Genomic DNA, 18,680 nt, shown 5'->3' with positions numbered 1-18,680 from the left:
GTGTCCACTTCTCTATATACCTCACAATATCATAAGCATTTGAAGTACTCAGTTTCTGCTGTGAAACACAGATAATGCATTTTACCAAAGCAGCTTGCAATATTGCCTTGTAATTCAATAATTGCACAGATGAAATCATTCTATTTCCATTATTCCGTTGACAAAGCTATCATCACATTTTCTTCATGAATGTATTGTCGGGTTGAAAATTTGTCCTTAAATCATATTTTATCTCAGTAATTAAACACAATGATGTGGGTTCTTTTCATTTCCAAAATGTTTTAAAGTAATCAGCTACTACTTAACCCATATGTGTCAATAACAGATGTAGAAATGTAGACCTTTTTGTTATTTAGACCTTTTTCATTCTTATCCTTTTACTTTGCAAAAAGACTATAACTGTATGTACTAAAAATGAAATTATGTCAAAGAAACGAAAAGCTTTCTACCTGGTGCTTGCACTTAATTTCTGTACTGAATGTAAAATCTGGATCATCTTTTATGAATACTAGTGTCTACATGAAACTTACTTGCCCAGTTCTTCAAAAAGCTGAAATTCCTCAGTGAACCTGGTGCAGGTGATGGTTGCCATGCTTCAGATGTTTATCTTGGTCTTTCTGTTGAATTCAGCTTGCTTTGCTCGAACAGTATGCCTCTATCATTCCTGATCTCTCGACTGGAGGGAGATGCTTTGATTGACAGACCTGCTCTTGTAGCGTCGGACTGCCTTTGTCCCTCCTCCAATCCTGGTGAGTGTGCACTTGGATACATAGCCTGGTCTCCATAGCAACTGCATCCCACTCCTCACACACACGCATACACCCACAGTGTACAGGTTTCTGCTTTGTTTCCAAGGGCAACTACATACTTCAACAGCCAATAGGAAACCGATTTTGTTCTATTACTTTGGCAACTGCTCTTTTCTGGCCAGTTAATTAATAGCAAGTGGTTTCCATGGTGACAGGAATCCTTTAAAAACTTGACATATTGGGTAACACTATAAGTGATTATAAACAATCTATAAACATGTTATTAATTGTGCTATTAACAATATGATTAGAAATAATAAGACCAGTATTATAATGGATACCTAAACTAAAGTGTTACCAAATTTTGCAGGTGAATATTATGTAACCCACATTTTAAGAAGAGTTAACTATGTGTTAGCCTTAAATAATGCAGACAATAATGTAGTGCTTTTATATTGTAATGGAAACATTTCACTTTTTTTCCTCCTCCTAAGAGTTTTCACCTGACAAAATTATTTAACCAACTACCTTGAGAGAAAAAAAAAACTGTATGCATCACTGTTATATAATGGTTATTCTTTTTTTTATTATTGTTGTTCTGCAAGGTAAAATGTATAAAATCAAGGTCTTAAAGTATTGCTAGCGACAGCCTGACAGAGCGACAGACTGACACGGCCAGAATGTCCTTCCTGATACAGCATGTACTTTAAACATCATTAAAAAAGCATTTCAATATGTAAAGTCTACTGTATATTTACAGGAAGCCATCAGTGTTTTATTTAAATGCTGTTTTTTGTGTTAGCATTAAGGCAAACCACACACATTTCCACAGTGACTTTAAACCAGTTCTTCTTGGTTATTTGCTCTGCTGTAGATGTGTCGCTAAACAAAAGTCACACAAAAACACTGAACTGGCTAAATACACAGTTGCTAAACCCCATTTGATTATCTGTGATTTTTTTATATACTGTATATATGCACTTTATTTCTGCATGAGGGCTGTATGTAACCGCACGTGTTACAGAATGTGGTTTCAGGGGTTGCACAAGTCATAGAAGAATACAGAAAACAGACAGTAATGATATTGTGGTGTAAAATCTAACATGCTTATTGAGCACTGCACCTTCATATAAGATACATCGTTATGCCGTGTGGGAAAACAAAAGATTTTAATCTCCAAAGAACCATACCTTACAGAGGACACTCAGCTACCTCCAGTGCAACTGTGCCACCTAGTGGCATAAAACCCCACTGAAAAAAGCAAAGGGATAGGACTATTTCCATGCACTAGGAACAGCATTCAAGTTTCCCTTGGTCTGTGTAACCCCTATATCCAGTTAACTATGTATTGTGTTTGTTTGTTCAATTAAAACATGATGTTAATATGTACAGCTGACCGTGTCCCTTGTGGACAGCGTCACTTGGCTGTCCTCTTGCCCACCCAGAGTTCTCCCAGGAAGACACTATAAGAGACAGAGACAGCTGTACATATTAACTTAGGGATTGGATATAACAGAGAAACACCACCCATCACACTGCCACACTGGGCAGCCAGAACAGCATCTATGTGTAGCAAACATTTTGGTGTTACCAGACAAAACGTGACTGGACTAAGCAGCTAGGTTCTGTTGTATCTAAAAGCTGCACCCCCCTACTCAGTTTGAGTCACATTGGGCAAGAGGACAGTTCTGACAGTTGTTTGCAAATGTGTGAACTAACTTTATTCTCAACAGAGAAATGAGGCCACTGCTATCTTTAGGGTGTGAAATGAAAAGGTGTTTCAGTCTCTTACACAATGTACAGCCTTCATGCCAAGGAGCTAACAAGCGTCTATAAGAACACGCTAGAACATAGCACAATGTTAAAGCTGGAATTATGCAGAGCCAATAAATGTAATGAACACATGCCCACGCATTCCATTCCTCAATAGCAGCTCTTATCAATTTCACCCCACTCAGTTGCAGTGCCCTCCAGTTACACACACATTTATGTCAACCCTGTGTGAATACGTATAGCTGTCATTATCATGTGTAATTGCACATATGTAGAAAGCTTCTTCCATATTTTATCTCACCCAAGTTGTCATGAAAGATTTAATTAAATGAATGCCCAAATTGTAAGAAAGTATCCCTTTTAATTAAATATTCCGGGCAGGTTTCCACATTCTATTAAGGCAAAAATAGTGTGCTTTTTTGTGTGTTCACTATATGACAGTGCAAATGTTTGTACTCCGTGGAGATCATCAAGCTGCTGGCTAAAGTCAAATTCCACTGTTTCCATGGCAGCGTAAAAGCATGAATCACCATCAGGACACATCTGTGTTTTTTTTTTTTTGTGTGTGTGTGTCTTTAGTGCTTCGTGAAAACTGAAAAGGATTTTGTCCTTGCTGGCTTTGCAGAGTAACTAGTGTGACGTGCATCATTAAATAATGTAATTAATTAATAAAATAAGGAAACATCCATAGAAAAATGGAGTTTGTCAGCAGTACTAGTTTTAAATTGTAATTACTTGCCTTAGTTCCAGTATGACTGAAACATTTACATAACACCAACAGTTGTTAATGTTAGTGAATTGGATTTAATGACACCAATAAAAATAATAACTTCCTGAGGCAATGAAAACAGCATGTAGGTATTTATTTGTGGCATTTAACTGCACAAGGTGGGCCTTAGATGGTAAAGCCCTCTTCTTAAGAGTTTGATGTGACTGAGGTTTATTACACAATTCAACATTTTTTTTATTTCATTTTATAAAAAATAATAATAAAAAAAACATCTGTAAATGTTCACAGTCAGTAGTTTCTTTCTAAACATTTCACATACACAATGTACAGTACATACGTGGTTATAGTTAAGATAAATAAGGATTACATGAATAAAACATATGCTCCTATAAAAACACACAGTACAATCCCAGCATTCAGCTACTATTCACTGTCGAATAAAGCTACATGCTCATTTTATCTTTCTGAAGCTTAAATACATTTAATGGATTTCAAATAATAAGGGTTTGACTTAAGTAGAGCACCAATAAACCAAGAGACACTGCAGACTCACAAACAGGACGTTCCTTTGCACAGGACATTCCCTTCTTAAAAAATCCCTTCCTCTCACACATTAAGTATTACACATACTGCAGTAAGATGCATATATAAATATGTATTCTGAATACTGTGTTTAAATGGTATTCCTCTAGAATTTCAAGTTTACATGTAGCTTTGGCAGTATGCATACTAAGCAACGGTAATTATCGTGCATGGGTGGACATACCATGAAAACATGAAGTTCAGTCTTTCAAACCTACTTTTGGGAGAATTTATGCTGCAGACTGAAAAAAAGCACTTTTACTATTATGAATACTGCTGGCATATATCACGTAGCCAATGGTGTATACTCATACTCCCAATATAACTGATCGCATGTGGAATGTTCACTTTATAAGTGTTGTATTTCCTACATAAGTATTCTGCAGACCTGGTCAATGCCTTGTTTAAGTGGCTAAAGTTGGCCACTATTGGAACACATGAAATATTTCAATTTAGTCATTCACATTAGATTTGTGGAAAAACTCCACATCTAGGCTATAAAATATATGCACAGTATATTATACTAAAGGTACTCACTCTGTGCCTCTAATCTTACCTGGTAACCATACTGTTTTGTAATGTTTTAAAAAACTAGAAGAAAACAGATTAAAATGACCTCCTAGAATCGCAAGGAGCTGTTGCAAATGTTAACAGAACACGCACAGCCCTTCCTACAGTCAATACAAGACCAGCTTTCAATTTCTAAATCCCTTGCTGTGGTAATTATTAAACTCCCAAAGAAAAGTGGGAATACGTTAAAAAAACAAGGAGCAACTGCAAATCCTGAGAACACCTTAGGGGTCTCAATAACACAACCTAGAAATGTCTTGAAGAGCAAGTCAAATATTTAAATGAACTCAGAAAGCACAAGATAGTAGCCAACTCCTCAAGTGTTCACAAGAGCACTTTCAAGCTCTTATGGGTTTGTAGACAGTGAGTTTAATTGAGTCCAATTAGCTTTGTCATTTTTCAGATGGGATCAAATTAGAGGCAATACAAATATACGCTCTCGCACAGGAATGCAGGATTAATAGGAATCTCTTCTGAGTCTGTGGGTCGCAGGAGCATTATTGGGCTGTTTACTGCATACTGTTTTTCTGATGTTGTATATAATGGTAATCAACACATTGATGTGAAACCAAATATGTCTGATATATTGTGTTTGCTTATTTCTGGTAATGGTCGACAGATTTTTAGAAGTACATCACTTTCACACATGCTTATTGGGCCATGCCAAAAATCTTTACTGGGGCTACACCAATTCAAAATCGGTTTGATCTCTTTCTGTTGCTAACAGAAGCAAATGAGACCTCATTCAAATTGGTTCCTGAAATATGGGACTAAGGCTTACATACCTGAATGACCTTTTTCTGTCTAACAAAGTTGCTTATACAGAACATACCGTAATAGAACAAGCTGGGGTCTATTTCTAAACAGTGGCTGGTCTAAATACTGCCACTCTGTATTAATCCAGCTTGACTCTTCCCCCCGGGGGAAATGAGTATATTGAAATGATAACAATTGGGAACTTATTAACATTGCTACATACAAAATACAGTTAAATAAGTCACCCAAATATAAATGTTATGGCACTGGCATCAAGATCTATTACTGTTATAAACCTCATACTTTAAAATGATTTTGACTGCAGACAAAGTGCAGATCTGTTCATTTAAATGTATTTTGCTTCTAAAAAGTCTCCCAGTGGAAGCTGCAAATCTGTATCTAAACAGACCCTTTTCTGGATCTGATTTGCTGTATCTCTGCATCTCTTTAGCCACAGCACCTCCGGGTACCACTTTGAAGTTTCTTTCCAAAAGTCAGAAAAAACAGAAACTCTCTAAATCCCTGTTTATATTCCTCTGTGTGCAAAACAGTCACTGGAGTATATCCAGGAACTACACTGTGAATTCTTGAACGGGTGGAAACCGGTTGACTGCAATTTTCTTTGGGTTTCACGTTTCGTTAACCAAATGGCAAGTCTGTCCAGTAGTTTAAATTAAATATTCATGGGAAGTCTGTCAAACAGGATAGGAAAGCCCTATTTGGTTGGAAAAAACAAATGGATACAAGGATAAGAGAGAATGGTGGCAGCACTTCTACATACCTTGGAATCTGCAAAGACGCTACATATCAAAGTGAGCTGCAGACAGGCTAACCCTGTACACAGTCCATGCCAACAGTCAGACCACCTTAGAAGAGTCTGACCTCATCAGCTCTCAGCCAGACAAGGTTCAGGTCTGTACTTTGATGGGAGACCTCCACGGAAATATCCATGGCATGATTTCAAAGAAGAACTTAAGTACATACATTGTAGGACATGTCAGAGCACACAAACTAGCCTGGCTTGGCTCAATTTGACCTGTCTGAACTACCCTTAAGAGATTTCACCCCAGTATACCACGGTAAAGGTAAAAATGCCTACATTCACAATGTCTGAAGTAAATTTCCATGCATGGCCTGAAATTGGATGAGCGGATCTCAAGATGTGTGACTTACAGGTGTTGTGCCAGATGATACAATACTAGATTACTAGGACAATGTTCTAGTAATTATTAGGACACTGTTCATTATATATTATAAATAACTTAACTGGCAGGTCGCTGCAAATGTTATATAAAAATGTACATTCTTCTGGGTAGCATTGCAGATATAGCTTTGGATCAGTTAACAAGCTTGCAAAACGACCACCCAAAAATAAACCACAAATAACAGAACAGGTTGATCGGAAATGGTACCCAACAAGAGTGAAGTTTACTAATCTGTGGCTAAGTAATCTGGAACTTTAATGATCTGAAAATAATGTTAAATAATTAGTAATTGAAAAGCTATTGCAGGAACACTGTTTCTTCTACAGCACTTGATATTCTGCAGCACTTTACTAGGGTGTGTTTGGAATGGCCAGGGACTTATCTGATTCTAAAAGGCAGGGCGGCTCCTTTAATATTTCCTGTTTGCAATGCCAAGACTCTGGCAGAGGGGGATCAGTGTTTGCAATGCACAAGACTGACTGCCAGAGTGGGGTCCGGTCGTGACTGAGGTGCATTCACAGAGATGTGGAGGGAAGCTGCAACAGTACTGTAGCAAGTGCCATTGGCCCTTTAGACACCACTAAACCACACATGCACCACGATTAAAAAAAAAAAGTTATATTTCTTATTCTGTGCATTTGTTTTATACTGTATGTCCAAATGCTGTACAAAAAGTAGTGTCTGATCAAACTTGTGATTGAATTTCTGAAAGCCTGCAAGTTTCCAGGCTGATTTTATTTAATTTACCAAGAACCTATATCATTTTTGTGCAAACATTTTTAATGTATTTGGTACTACTGCTGAAAAAACAGTAAAAAATGAAATTTCCAGAAAGGAATTCTAATCTTGATAAATTGATTGAACTACTTACATTCTTCATGCTACTTAATAATCTTAAAGGAATGTGTCAAGGTTTTGAATTACCCTAAAAAAAAAAAAAGTATAAATACTGACATTTAGGTGGTTGAAGAGGTATTGCAGCTTTAAGCTTTGCACAACAGTAAATGTAACAATAAAGTGTTTAAAAAACAGGTGATATAGGCTTACTACACGACACCAAAACACATCGTCTGTGATTTCTAAAGTGATCAAAAGTACCCTACTGAAGAGTTAGTACTCTTAGGTACTATTAGCCCGAATAGAACTGTACTCAGAATAAAATGGTAAATTCACTGACTGGTTACTGTTGTTATGCAAGCACTGTTCACATCTTTTAAGTTTAAGATTTTACTATTTTGTCAAGGTTTTTTGCTTTGTTCAATTTCGAAAGTGCCTTATAAAATATGCTACAGAAGAATGTCTTGTATTGTACTAGGGTTCTATTAAGTGAGTGGTGTTATACTGCAGTGCTAATGGAATCAAAATAAATTAATGGGCTATTGTGATAAAATACCCACATCTGCATAGTCTCTATATTCTGTTTGACATTATTCTAGTGTTCAGTTTTCTGAAGAAGGACCTCAGTTTGCACAACTTGCATTTCTTCTTTTTGGTTTTGCTCTTTTTCGGTAAAGCCTCGTCCCAGTTGTCCTCTTCCTCCTCCCCAGCCCATGGCCCCCAGGCCCCCCCGTTCAGTTCCGGGGAGGCACGAGGGTCCTCGGCAGGGTAGCGGACTGGGATGGCGGTGTGGTTGTAGTGGGCTAGCCGAGCCAGCAGCTCCTTCACCACTTCCCTTTTCTGTTCCGAGAGGTCATAGCGTTCGTAGGGGTCTCCAGTGATGTTGAAAAGCCAGACCGACTTCTGGATGTCCATGCGCCTCTCCAGGTTCCACCAGCTCCCTGGGAAGTTGGCTTGGGTCTGGGGTGGGATCCAGTCGCTGTATCCAGGGTCCCCAGTCAGCAGCTTCCAATCCCCAACCCTGATTGAAGCTTGGACAGCAGTGTTCCAGATCCGATGGCCTTCCTCCCAGGAGCCGTATTTTGCATGGTTGTAGAGGGGATCAATGTTATGGAGGATCTCCTTGCGTGGTGACTCTTTACCCTCGCTGATGGTCGGCCACAAATTGTACCCATCCAAGCCCTCAGATTCTGACATATTACCCCCTGCAAGCCCCACCAGGGTTGGGTACCAATCCGTGATATGGATCAAGGCCTTGCTAACCCGCCTCTTGCGTTTGATGAGTGGGCTATGCACAAACCCAAGGCCTCTTATCCCACCTTCCCAGTAGGTACCTTTGCGCCCCCTAAGAGGCCAATTGCTGCCTCCTGAAAAAGGCTGTCCACCGTTATCGGTAGAGAAGACAATAACACTGTTTTTGTAGTAGCCATACTTGCGTAGGGCATAAGTTACATTCTTCACTGCTTCATCCATGCAAGAGACCATGGCGGCGTACTTGCGTCTGGCCACATTGCCCATTCCCCTGTACTTGTAGATGTATTCCTTGGGTGACTGCAGCGGGGTGTGCACAGCCTGGAAGGACAGGTAGACGAAGATGGGCTGGCGAGGGTCGTGGGTGGCCAGGATCTTGTTGACTCGCTGGGTGTAGAACTGAGTGGAGTACTTGCCACTTTGCCCCCACGCCACACCCTCACCCTCATGCAGGTCATAGCCACACTGACCAGGCCCATCACAAGAGTCATAGGTGTAGTAGTCCACACTACCCGTCAGCGAGCCGAAGAAGGAGTCGAACCCTCGCCGTGTGGGCAAACACTCCTTCTTGTAGAAGCCCAGGTGCCACTTGCCCACCATGTGGGTGGAATAGCCAGCCTCTTGCAGCTTCTGGGGTAGAGTGACCTGGTTGAAGGGCAAGCAGTTAGGCTGTCGAGGCCGGATGATGGAGTGCTGCAGCCCGGTGTGGATTTGATACCTTAAAAGAACAAAATAATTAGTATCTGAAGGCAACAAGATGAGTGACATGCATAACAAGAAATCCTTAAGGGTACCTAGAGACATTTTTTCAACGATATCCAATAATTGGTTATTGCACACACTTCTCCCCCTTATCCCTGCATTTGACTTTCACTATCTCAGTAGCCTCTACCTATCTATTTAAAGGAAATCTCTCTCCATTTACTTACCTATTGAGCATGTATTAGTTATGGATGAAACTTTTCATATCTAACTGCTGGAGGATGGTTGAAGTAAGCATTACCTAACTTGAAAACAAATAGCCTTCAATACAACCGTAGAATGACACTGTATGCCACCTGGGTTGATTTTGATACTGTCAAGGGTCAAGCTTTATCACATGCCTGGATAAAACAGTCTACTGTACAGTGAAGAAGAGGACTTGATTCTTTTAAAATGCCGTCAGTACACTTGAGGCCTGATTTTGAGGAAACGTGGTAAAGCTTAAAAGTAAGGGCAAAGTGCTTTACGTTTTGAGCTGGATTGCACTGTCCCCTTCATGTTGTGATTTTGAAGGGAGTTTGAGCTGGTCGCTGACGGAATTCGTAAAGAAAAAGTGGGAGTCAGAAGCTGCTAGCAAATCAGGAGCAAATTACATCCTTTTAAGAAAATGATTACCTAAAAAGCTATTCTTTATTGCCATAGCACTGTTTGTTAATGAAGTATTTAGATATATTTACATTCATTGAACAATATTGGTATGTGTGATTACAGTGCTTCATTAAATTCATAAATATTATTTTTATACTTCCAGCCTTTGCAATAAAGAGCTTATTTAAGATTGATAGAGGAACTGTGATTTGGAACATGGCTTCATTGACTTTAGTGCTGCTGTGAAAAATAAATTTGAATAAGCACTTACTATTTTAAATTTGAATAAGCACTTACTATTTGCAATTATAAAATAATCCAATACACCATTCTAAAAGATTAAAGTTTCACAGTATCAGTATCCATTTTCATTTAGCCATCCCATCGGCCAGACATTGACTACACCTTCTTTTCGTGAAGGAAGTCTGAGTTTTAGGAACACCCCCATCCCAAAAGTGACTCATGCTTTAATTGCAGGATGTTCTAGTTTATACTGGCCAGTAGACAAGACAGTGTATCTTTACAACCTTCAGCTGTTACCCATGCAGTAAAATAATTGCTTAAAACCCCATATTGCAACCACTGTAGGCCTCAGTCTGAACTGAGAAAGCAATTCTTTTTTCTCATCTGAGTAGCTATTGACTTGAAAATGATTTAGAATTCCATACCCCCACCCCACTATGCCAACAGACCCCCTTTGTCACCATGTTATAGTTTCAAGACTTCAGCAAAAGCCAGATTGTATTGATTAGCTGGTTCCTGTTTGCAGGCTTTGCAGCTGTGGTGGATTAAATCTGCCTTGGCACAGCCCATAAGAAATCAGACAATGCACTGTGTCAGTTATGTGCACCCCAGGAAGGACATACAGTAAATATAAGTAAAAAAATCAGTGACCTTGAAAGCTTTTCTGGATGTTCTTTATAAAATATATACAAATGCAGTTGGATCCAGTTCAGTGGAGCACTTACAAGAAATATCCTTTAATAACATTATAGGTTTCCATGTGACACAATCTTCAAGAAATGTGGTTATCACAAGGTGTAAAATATCTAAAATACCTACATTCTGATGCTCTCCAGAATCTGTGATATTGAAAGTCCATAACAAATTAAAGCCCTCCACTATATACTGTAGGAGATCCGGGAGTAAATATTGTACAGTCTAAAAAACTAAATTCAGCTTTAAGACAAGAGCGCAAACTTTAACACTGTGGAACAGATTTACCAACGTCTTTACGCCAAGGTGTAAGATGTTTTTAAAATTAAAATCAAGCATGTAATGTAAAATAACTAATAACAACCTACTACTACACTTTTGAGTCCCTGAATTCAACTTCTGAGTTGTTTACTTGGTTTGTAAAATGGTGCAAACTGCATTTGGTGGAAAGAACTGTAAACCAGGCCCTGTGTGTTTTGTACTTATTCAGTTTTATGGGAATCAAAGATCCCATAAATAATGAGAACAACTATCCAAGCTGACAGGTGGAAGTAGTTGTGATTACAACATCAAGTCCCCTGATTTTGGAGGGAGAGGTGTGGGGATTAAACTGGGTTTTGTGTCCAAGCATATCTGTCTGCTTGTGGTTGGATCGCAGTGTCGACATGTGTAACAGTTTTGTTTATTAGGTCAATGAGACCTTGTGCACATGCACTGGTGAATACACATTTGTTAAAAACTGAACAGGAAGAATACAGACTCAGAGATAGGGCAGCTGTTGCAAATCAAGTTGAATTGCCTCCACAGAATGGGTGCAGTGTTTAAAAGCATTGTTTGGTGTTTGTACACAATGTCTTTCCAAGATCATTTCCAGGATGTTTTGCCCTTAGGCAGCTGGTATCAATAACACATGCTGAAGTTCTTCTCATCAACCCTCTGTTGGACTTTCATTACACCCCTCATTGGCTCACATCACTCTACTCAATTTCATTTTGTGAAGAAAAGGTTTGTTTCAAAGCTTATTCTCAAGTAGCAATCGTCAGTGAAACATGTTTATTTAATTTACGTTATTATATAGTCGATGTTACCACAGAACTAGAACTGCTAAAGTATATATCCTTATAATCTAGGTGTTCACACATAGGTACATGATGACTGGGCGTCCTCGGTTCCTGCTGTCGAAAGAATTCATTGGTTTTGGAGCAATCCATTTCATTTTCAATATACTGTATCCAACCCATTATTATATTGGAAATACATTCCTAAAGAATACATGAATATTTAACGTCTGCATACTTTAATTAAAATATCACCCCCTATTTACGTAGTTCTGTATCAGAAATAGTTAGGTATTGGTCAGACTTAAGGCAAGCTATAAGTGGCTATGGTGAAAATTTAAATAAACACAAAAGCAAAGCACTGCTAAGCAAAACTGTGGTCAAAGTAGTTCAATTTAAATGTGGCTAAATTTAAACGAGTTCGCTCCTTAACACTTTGAACAAACTTAGTTTTATCTTATATCCACATGAACCTCTTGCCATTCCAGAACAAGAAAGTGTAATAACAAAAAGGCTAAAATTCCAGTGAGGCTTTCTGCTGACATAACAAGCACGCTATCATGAGTGAGTTATCATGGGCAGCAGAAACCGGAGGTGGATTTACAGACGGCTGTGTCGAGTTTGTGTGTATTTTATATTTTTTGTTGTGCACTAGTACATTTGTTTTGAGAAGTTGATGTCAAACAGCTGAACGTTTGCAATCTTATTTAACACAGGGTTTAATACAGAGGGGGCATGCAAATTATTAACTAGAAAAAGAAAGCAGTGGGTATTATCTGACTATTAGCAACAAAAAAAGCTTCTGAATAGCCTAAAACTTAGTACAAAGTAATAACAAATGATAAAGTAATCATTTAACTTGTCAAAAAATATGAATTGATGAATAGCTCATCTTAAACATCTCAGTAAACTTAATGGATGCTGCTGGTAATCTGAGCACACTGCTTTGGGGTGTGGAGGATGCGTTCACTTCATGTGCCGTGTCTGCCTGCCCTTACAGTGCAGGACCCAGCCGAACCAAGCCCTTCATTTCCATGTTAGCGTGTCTGTTTTACAGCTCCTGCGAGAGGAACAAACATTCATCTTCACTCACTAATCCTGTCAGCCCATCGCCTTTCACGTGCATTTATTCCTCATCGCATGAAAAAATACATTCCCAACTTTTGATTTTTTTTTACAACCCCCTCCTCTTTTTCCTGCATACTGTATCCTGCCATCCTGTCTTCATTACTCTGTCACGCTGTGTACCACCTGCTCTTAAACCCACATGCAATATTTGATTTAACAACAAGGAAATGTGTCGTAGGATGAAGTTTCTTTCATCTCTCCCCTTCATTAAGGTGATTAGAGATTTCATTAAATAGCTTGCCAAGGAAAGCACTTGTTATTCTGATATATCGGTAGTTTAACAGGGACAGTAAAGCTCATGTGGAAGTATATTTTTTCAATGTAGCTTGTCCACACCAAGCCAGAACATATTTTCACAGAAATAAAGCTCTTACTGTATAGACTGTTGTCCTGAAATACATTATAAGTCACGGCCCAATTGGAATCGATTAGCAGCAACTACACTTCTAATTTCCCTCAGAATGTCAATGACAAAGGAGTCTAAACGTTTAAACCACAACAGGTTCTACAGTATATAAAAAGATTCAAATATGTTTTTATCAGCTTTTTGTGTCATTTTTATTTAGATTCATTTATTTCGATATTTAGACGAACGTTTTTATGGACAGAAATAAACTAAAGATACCAGCATGTCCTGATGGATATTTGAGTTGTACTGTATAACCATTAGCCCTTTATTATGATTTAGACCCAGCAGCATGTAGCTCAATTGAGTAGACATCATTGTCTTTTTGTTGTCTCTTTGTAAGTGTTCTGTCGTTATCTCTAATCATATTGAGAATGTGCAGGAGAAAATACACTATCAACTTGAAAATGTTAAAAACTCAGTAAGGTCCATATTTAGATCCTGTATACACTCTCCACACACAGCAAACCTATCATGTGTTTTATATAAACATGCCCAAGTGTACACTGGGTAATTAAACATCCCCTACTCGTCTTTGACAGCCTGCCTGCAGTTCTTAAAGAGGTTAGGAAGGAAAAGAAGATTAGTCAACTGTAATGTGGCTCCATAGTCTGTAGGTCTAAGCTCAATTTTTGACCCTGTTGCTCCTTTTCAGTCTCAGTGGGTAAGTTTCTAGCCTGGTTTAACAGTCCATTCCTCATGTTTAAAGCAGTTTAGTCTTAGTGGGTAGGTTTCTAGCCTGGTTTAACAGTGCATTCCCCATCTCTAAAGCAGTTACATGATAATCCTCAAACCACATTGAATATCACCTATGCTTTAATGTGACCTGCCAATCCAACAGCATGTGAAGTATAACGGAAGCAGTTGTGTTTGCAGTTCAGCTCATTTCAAAATACAAATATGCATGTATGTGTGCTTCTTAATTCTGACTATGCTGACATATCAACTTAGACTTGTGGTTTTCTTGTTATTTTTATAAATGTGTAAAATGGTTTGATGTTTATGAACATGTTCAGTTTGTTAAAGCAGCTAACTACCATATAGAACAATTTCCTGAGTATGAATGAAAGATCTAGTATCTTATCCTAGTGGCCCTCACTTAAAGACTTTTATATCTGCTGTCAGTCCATCGGAATCTAAACCGACTTGCAGCAGGGAGACGCATCTTTTATATAGTGCATAATAAATCTGCCATGGAAGGGACAGCCCGTATACGCACAATCTGTAGGCCTGTAGTTTTCTGTTACTCCCACGGCTTTGTTAGAGAAGGGACTCATAGAGCCTTTATCGTAAAAGGTTTTATATTATTAGGATCTATAAGTTATTGGTGAAACAGAAAATGGAGAAAGCTTTCTGATGTTTAACAGCGATAGTTCAACAGGAAAAACTTGCACATCCTGATGTACAGTACTGCTCAATTGGGGCTCTCTTTGCACCAGATTGTCCCTGGGAATAACAATGTTACGTCACCGTGCTTATCTATGGGCTTCTAAGACTGAAAAAACAGAATGTGCTGCTAACTGCAGCCAAAGTTTCATCGCCTTTCGTTCTTGTGCCAGGGAATTAACTGTGTTCAAATGTTTTTGTTTTCTGCTAAGTTGGCATGCAATTCATCATAGTAGGGGTGACTAAGCTGTTTTCTTCTGCTGCCAGCTAAAGTACTTTTTTAAAAGGCAGGCAATAAATACTCGGCATGGATTATTTCATATTCCTTCAATCTGAAAGTCCCGTTTTGGTATGTATAGGCTTGGAATAAATGCTTACCTATATTAATCTGTGTGACTGTAATTTGAAAAATGTAGGACGGTCTGCATTGAGCTGGGTATGTGTAGGGCTTGACCTGCATGCCACATAGCTTTGAATGTACAGATTGACCCAAGAGACCTTGGATCTGTGCCCATTCTTCATACTATGCAAACCAAAGCCGTTTCTGTTGAAGTACAACACAGGCTGTGTGTTAAATTAACTCAAGCAGACGCTAAGGGAATATTCACAAATACTTTGCTCCTGTACAAAGTTTCCTTAAATTTGTAACGAATTGGCATCTCTGCCGATTCAATAGAATGGAAAGTCAAGGCCTGGCCAGAAAGTGCAAATCATGTGGTTCAATGAGGCACATCTCTGTTCAACTAATGAGGTAAGTATGTGTCTTATGCTGACGTCAGTATTATTAACTCAACTGCCGCAGATGAAGATGTTACAAAAACGTGCATAAGCCCTTAGATTACCTTATTCTGTGTTACATAAAACGTGTGTCTTTTGTAACTCAACATACCTTAATATAATTCTCTTATGAATACAGTCAGTTGGTGTTATTAGGCAGTGACCAATGTACAGGGATTGGGCAAAAACATATGTAAGATAGGTAATCATTTAAACCCCCTGTTCTTCGTGTGACTGATTTATTTATTATGTAAAATATAAAAGCTGCATCTCCCTGCTGCAACTCATTTTCAGTCACAATAGGCAAGACAGCAGATATGGAGGCTTCATTGTGGTGATGACGATTATGGACCATTGGGAATCTGGAGGTCAGGGTGTTTTTTTTGTTTTTTGTTATTTTTTTTTGCTGTAAATCAGAGCCTTTCCTGGTTCTACAGCCCCATTGACTGTGCTCTGGCAGTGAATCTTTTTTTTTTTTTTTTTTTTTTTTTGTCCAATCCCTATTTCGTGATTTTTTTTAGCAGGAGTGTAACGTTATGGTTTTTAAAATAACAAAGTGGAATGCAATAAAGAGATCACTCTAATGACCTATACATAGGTGAGCGCTACGCCAAATTGTGTAAAGACGTTTAACTCTTACCTGCCTGTGATGAGTTGACTCCTGGATGGGGTACATATGGGCTGGATGTAGTAATTCTCAAGTTTCACTCCCTCTGCTGCAAGCTTATCCAATGTCGGAGTCATAATTTCTGACCCGTGGTATCCGATATCGTGAAAGCCCTGGTCATCGGTCAAAATGAAGATAATATGGGGTGGCGGGTTTTTGGCGAAGTCTGACGCTTTGTCCGAGTAGTCTTCAGCAGGTTCATTTTCCATCAGGGTAGGCTTCATCCAGTCCCAAGACACGTAACCAAAACTTATCAAACTGACAAGGGAGAACCCGGTCAGGGCATACACTGCCATGGCGCACAAAATGAACTTAAAGAGTATCCATTTTAAAATAAAAATAGCAAAATAAATACAAAATAAATAAAATATGTACGTATTTATTAATAATATATCGAGTTGCAATGAATCAAAATATGTTTGCAAAATATATATATATATATATTTATAGTTTATGATTTATTATACAATAGTTCTATTAAGAATATGCATTGAGGCAAATGCCTTCTTGTAATAAAGCCGAGAGGGATCTGCATTATAAGATCAAGTTAAAATAGGAAAAAATTGTAAACGATCCATTACAGTACAATGAAACAGCCTTTAAAAAACTAAAAATAAGGGGAAAAAAATTCTAATAAAAATGATCATTGAAAAGTTCTCGCTTAATAGTTGTTTAAGATTGTTTAAGAAAAAAAAAACGATTATTTAACAAACCCACGAAATAAACGTCCAAAATAAAGGTATTGTTTCATTAAGCACAGATCCTTCTATCAAAAAGTTGATACTTGAAAGCGACCCTGAAAGTAAACAGTTTTGGCAAAATTAAAATACCCATTCAATGTTGTTACTTACTTTGTCAGATTTTAAAACTCCTCCAAATTTTCTTCTCACAGTTAGAGACATCCCCGCCCAGTTGTATTTCGATAAGCCAATGGTAATGGTAGTTTATAGAACACTCCCGCTGGATCTCAATGCGCTTTGGGTTTGGCTGTAGAAACCCGCGTATTTACCTTTACACACGTAGACACTTGCAAGTGCTTAAACCTGATTCACTATAATATAATTGAATGCAAAGAGCCTTGCTGACCATTTAACTTTAAACATTATATGTCACAGCCAGTTTGCCCCATATTCTAAACAATAATACATAAGCATGTTATTTTGATCGCTTTTACAAATGCTCACTTTTCTGTGGAGAGGTTGACACAGAAGGCTTTTAGCCCCAGGAGGAATTTTTATATGTTCTGTTTACATGCCCCCCCCCCCCCCCCCCCCCCCCCCCCCCCCCCGCTCCTCTCTCTCTCTCTCTCTCTCTCTCTCTCTCTCTCTCTCTCTCTCTCTCTCTCTCTCTCTCTCTCTCTCAGACCCCTGCCTGCACCTCAAAAAAGTAACTAGGCTTCAAATATGTTGGTAATGTTTCTGTTAATTCTGTTAATCTTACAAAGCATGCTGTGTTTCTGGAACATTATCGCACAAGTTTTGCTAACTATTCTACATTTAAGGTCAGAGGATTGGTTGTCTGAAGAGCTGCCATGCCTAAAACAGAGCCCCGTGTTTTGAAAAACAATGGATTTGTAACTAACTTCTTCAACATTCTTTTCAACTATAACGTTCAGTATCATGAACAGTGTGGATTTGCGTTCAACCTGCTAACCTGCGATAACAATCTCCTGCTAGTGATTGCAGCTGGAAAAAGCAAAGATACAGAGATGCACAAACAACCTCACCACTCTCCCTTGCTCCACTGTTAAATCACCCAATCCTCAACTGCATAACTGAATCACGTTTTTTATTGATCTAGCTAGTCTGTATTCAATACACTGCTTTACTTTACCAGAGTTGTTATATATTGTTATTGATACAGCTTCATGATAGATTTGAGCTTTTGAAGTACGGGAGCTGGGTTAACTAAGTTTTCATATTTGTCCCTCCCGTTGGACAAGGGATGTTGTATTAACATTACATCATCTGGGGCTATTTCCCAGGACATTTGACTGCCATAATCCTTTGGTACAACCTTGGGGATGATAGTCTTAATAATTTGACACCCTGAATCTTCATGGCACTGTGGTACATTTTCACTGGGTGGGTCCTTAGTCTGGATGCCTAATATCACAGGGAGCCTTTAGCCAAAAAAGTATGACAGGACCAACTAGTCAGAACCTTTTTTTGTTTGTTTGTTTAAAATTATAATAAATAATGCTCTTGTGTATGGCACCATATAGCTGCATATAGTTCATCTGTTAAATGTGTACTACAGTAATGGGTTGAACACACAAATGTACACAAGCCTTAGACACTGTCTCCTTACACCAGCCTTGATTCTTGCTGGGCAAGGCAATTGCTTAAGAGGTTCCCCAGGGACCTGCTTCTGCCAAAGGCAACTGCAGATTAGCTGCCATGAAGGATATGTAATCATGTCCTGTTGTTTAAGCTTGTGTGTGTGTGTGTATTTCTTTCGGCAGGAGCACCATTTCACTTAGGTACATGACTGAAAGGTTTTGTTTTTAGGTCAGGGTG

At 38.6% G+C, this 18,680-nt stretch overlaps 2 protein-coding genes across 4 annotated transcripts in view; both read right to left on the bottom strand.

Annotated features, from left to right (window-relative positions):
• The window catches only part of LOC117413376 (calcium/calmodulin-dependent protein kinase type II subunit alpha), a 71,755-nt gene extending 71,051 nt beyond the window's left edge, over positions 1-704 (bottom strand). Inside the window, exon 1 of one of the 2 annotated variants that reach the window (XM_058996723.1) lies at positions 531-704. In XM_058996723.1, coding sequence (XP_058852706.1) covers positions 531-592 — 62 coding nt within the window. In that variant the 5' untranslated portion in view covers positions 593-704. The remainder of the gene's footprint in view (positions 1-530) is intronic. The other variant, XM_058996722.1, reaches the window with a different exon arrangement.
• A 649-nt stretch (positions 705-1,353) lies between these two features.
• LOC131699612 (arylsulfatase I-like) lies at positions 1,354-17,343 on the bottom strand. 2 transcript variants are annotated; one of them, XM_058996721.1, is made up of 3 exons: positions 17,013-17,342; positions 16,135-16,419; positions 1,354-9,171 (listed from the first exon to the last, which is right to left on the bottom strand). In XM_058996721.1, the coding sequence occupies exons 2-3, from the start codon at positions 16,383-16,385 to the stop codon at positions 7,776-7,778; spliced, it is 1,647 nt and encodes a 548-aa protein (XP_058852704.1). In that variant the 5' UTR covers positions 16,386-16,419; positions 17,013-17,342; the 3' UTR covers positions 1,354-7,775. The 2 variants fall into 2 exon arrangements, with proteins under 2 accessions (XP_058852704.1, XP_058852703.1); XM_058996720.1 differs by having other exon boundaries at positions 16,135-17,343.
• Between the last annotated feature and the right edge of the window lie 1,337 nt (positions 17,344-18,680).

Source organism: Acipenser ruthenus, chromosome 23, assembly GCF_902713425.1.
Source record: "Acipenser ruthenus chromosome 23, fAciRut3.2 maternal haplotype, whole genome shotgun sequence".
NCBI lineage: Eukaryota > Metazoa > Chordata > Actinopteri > Acipenseriformes > Acipenseridae > Acipenser > Acipenser ruthenus.
Note: the sequence above shows the minus strand (reverse complement) of the source record. Positions and strands in the feature narration are given on the sequence as shown.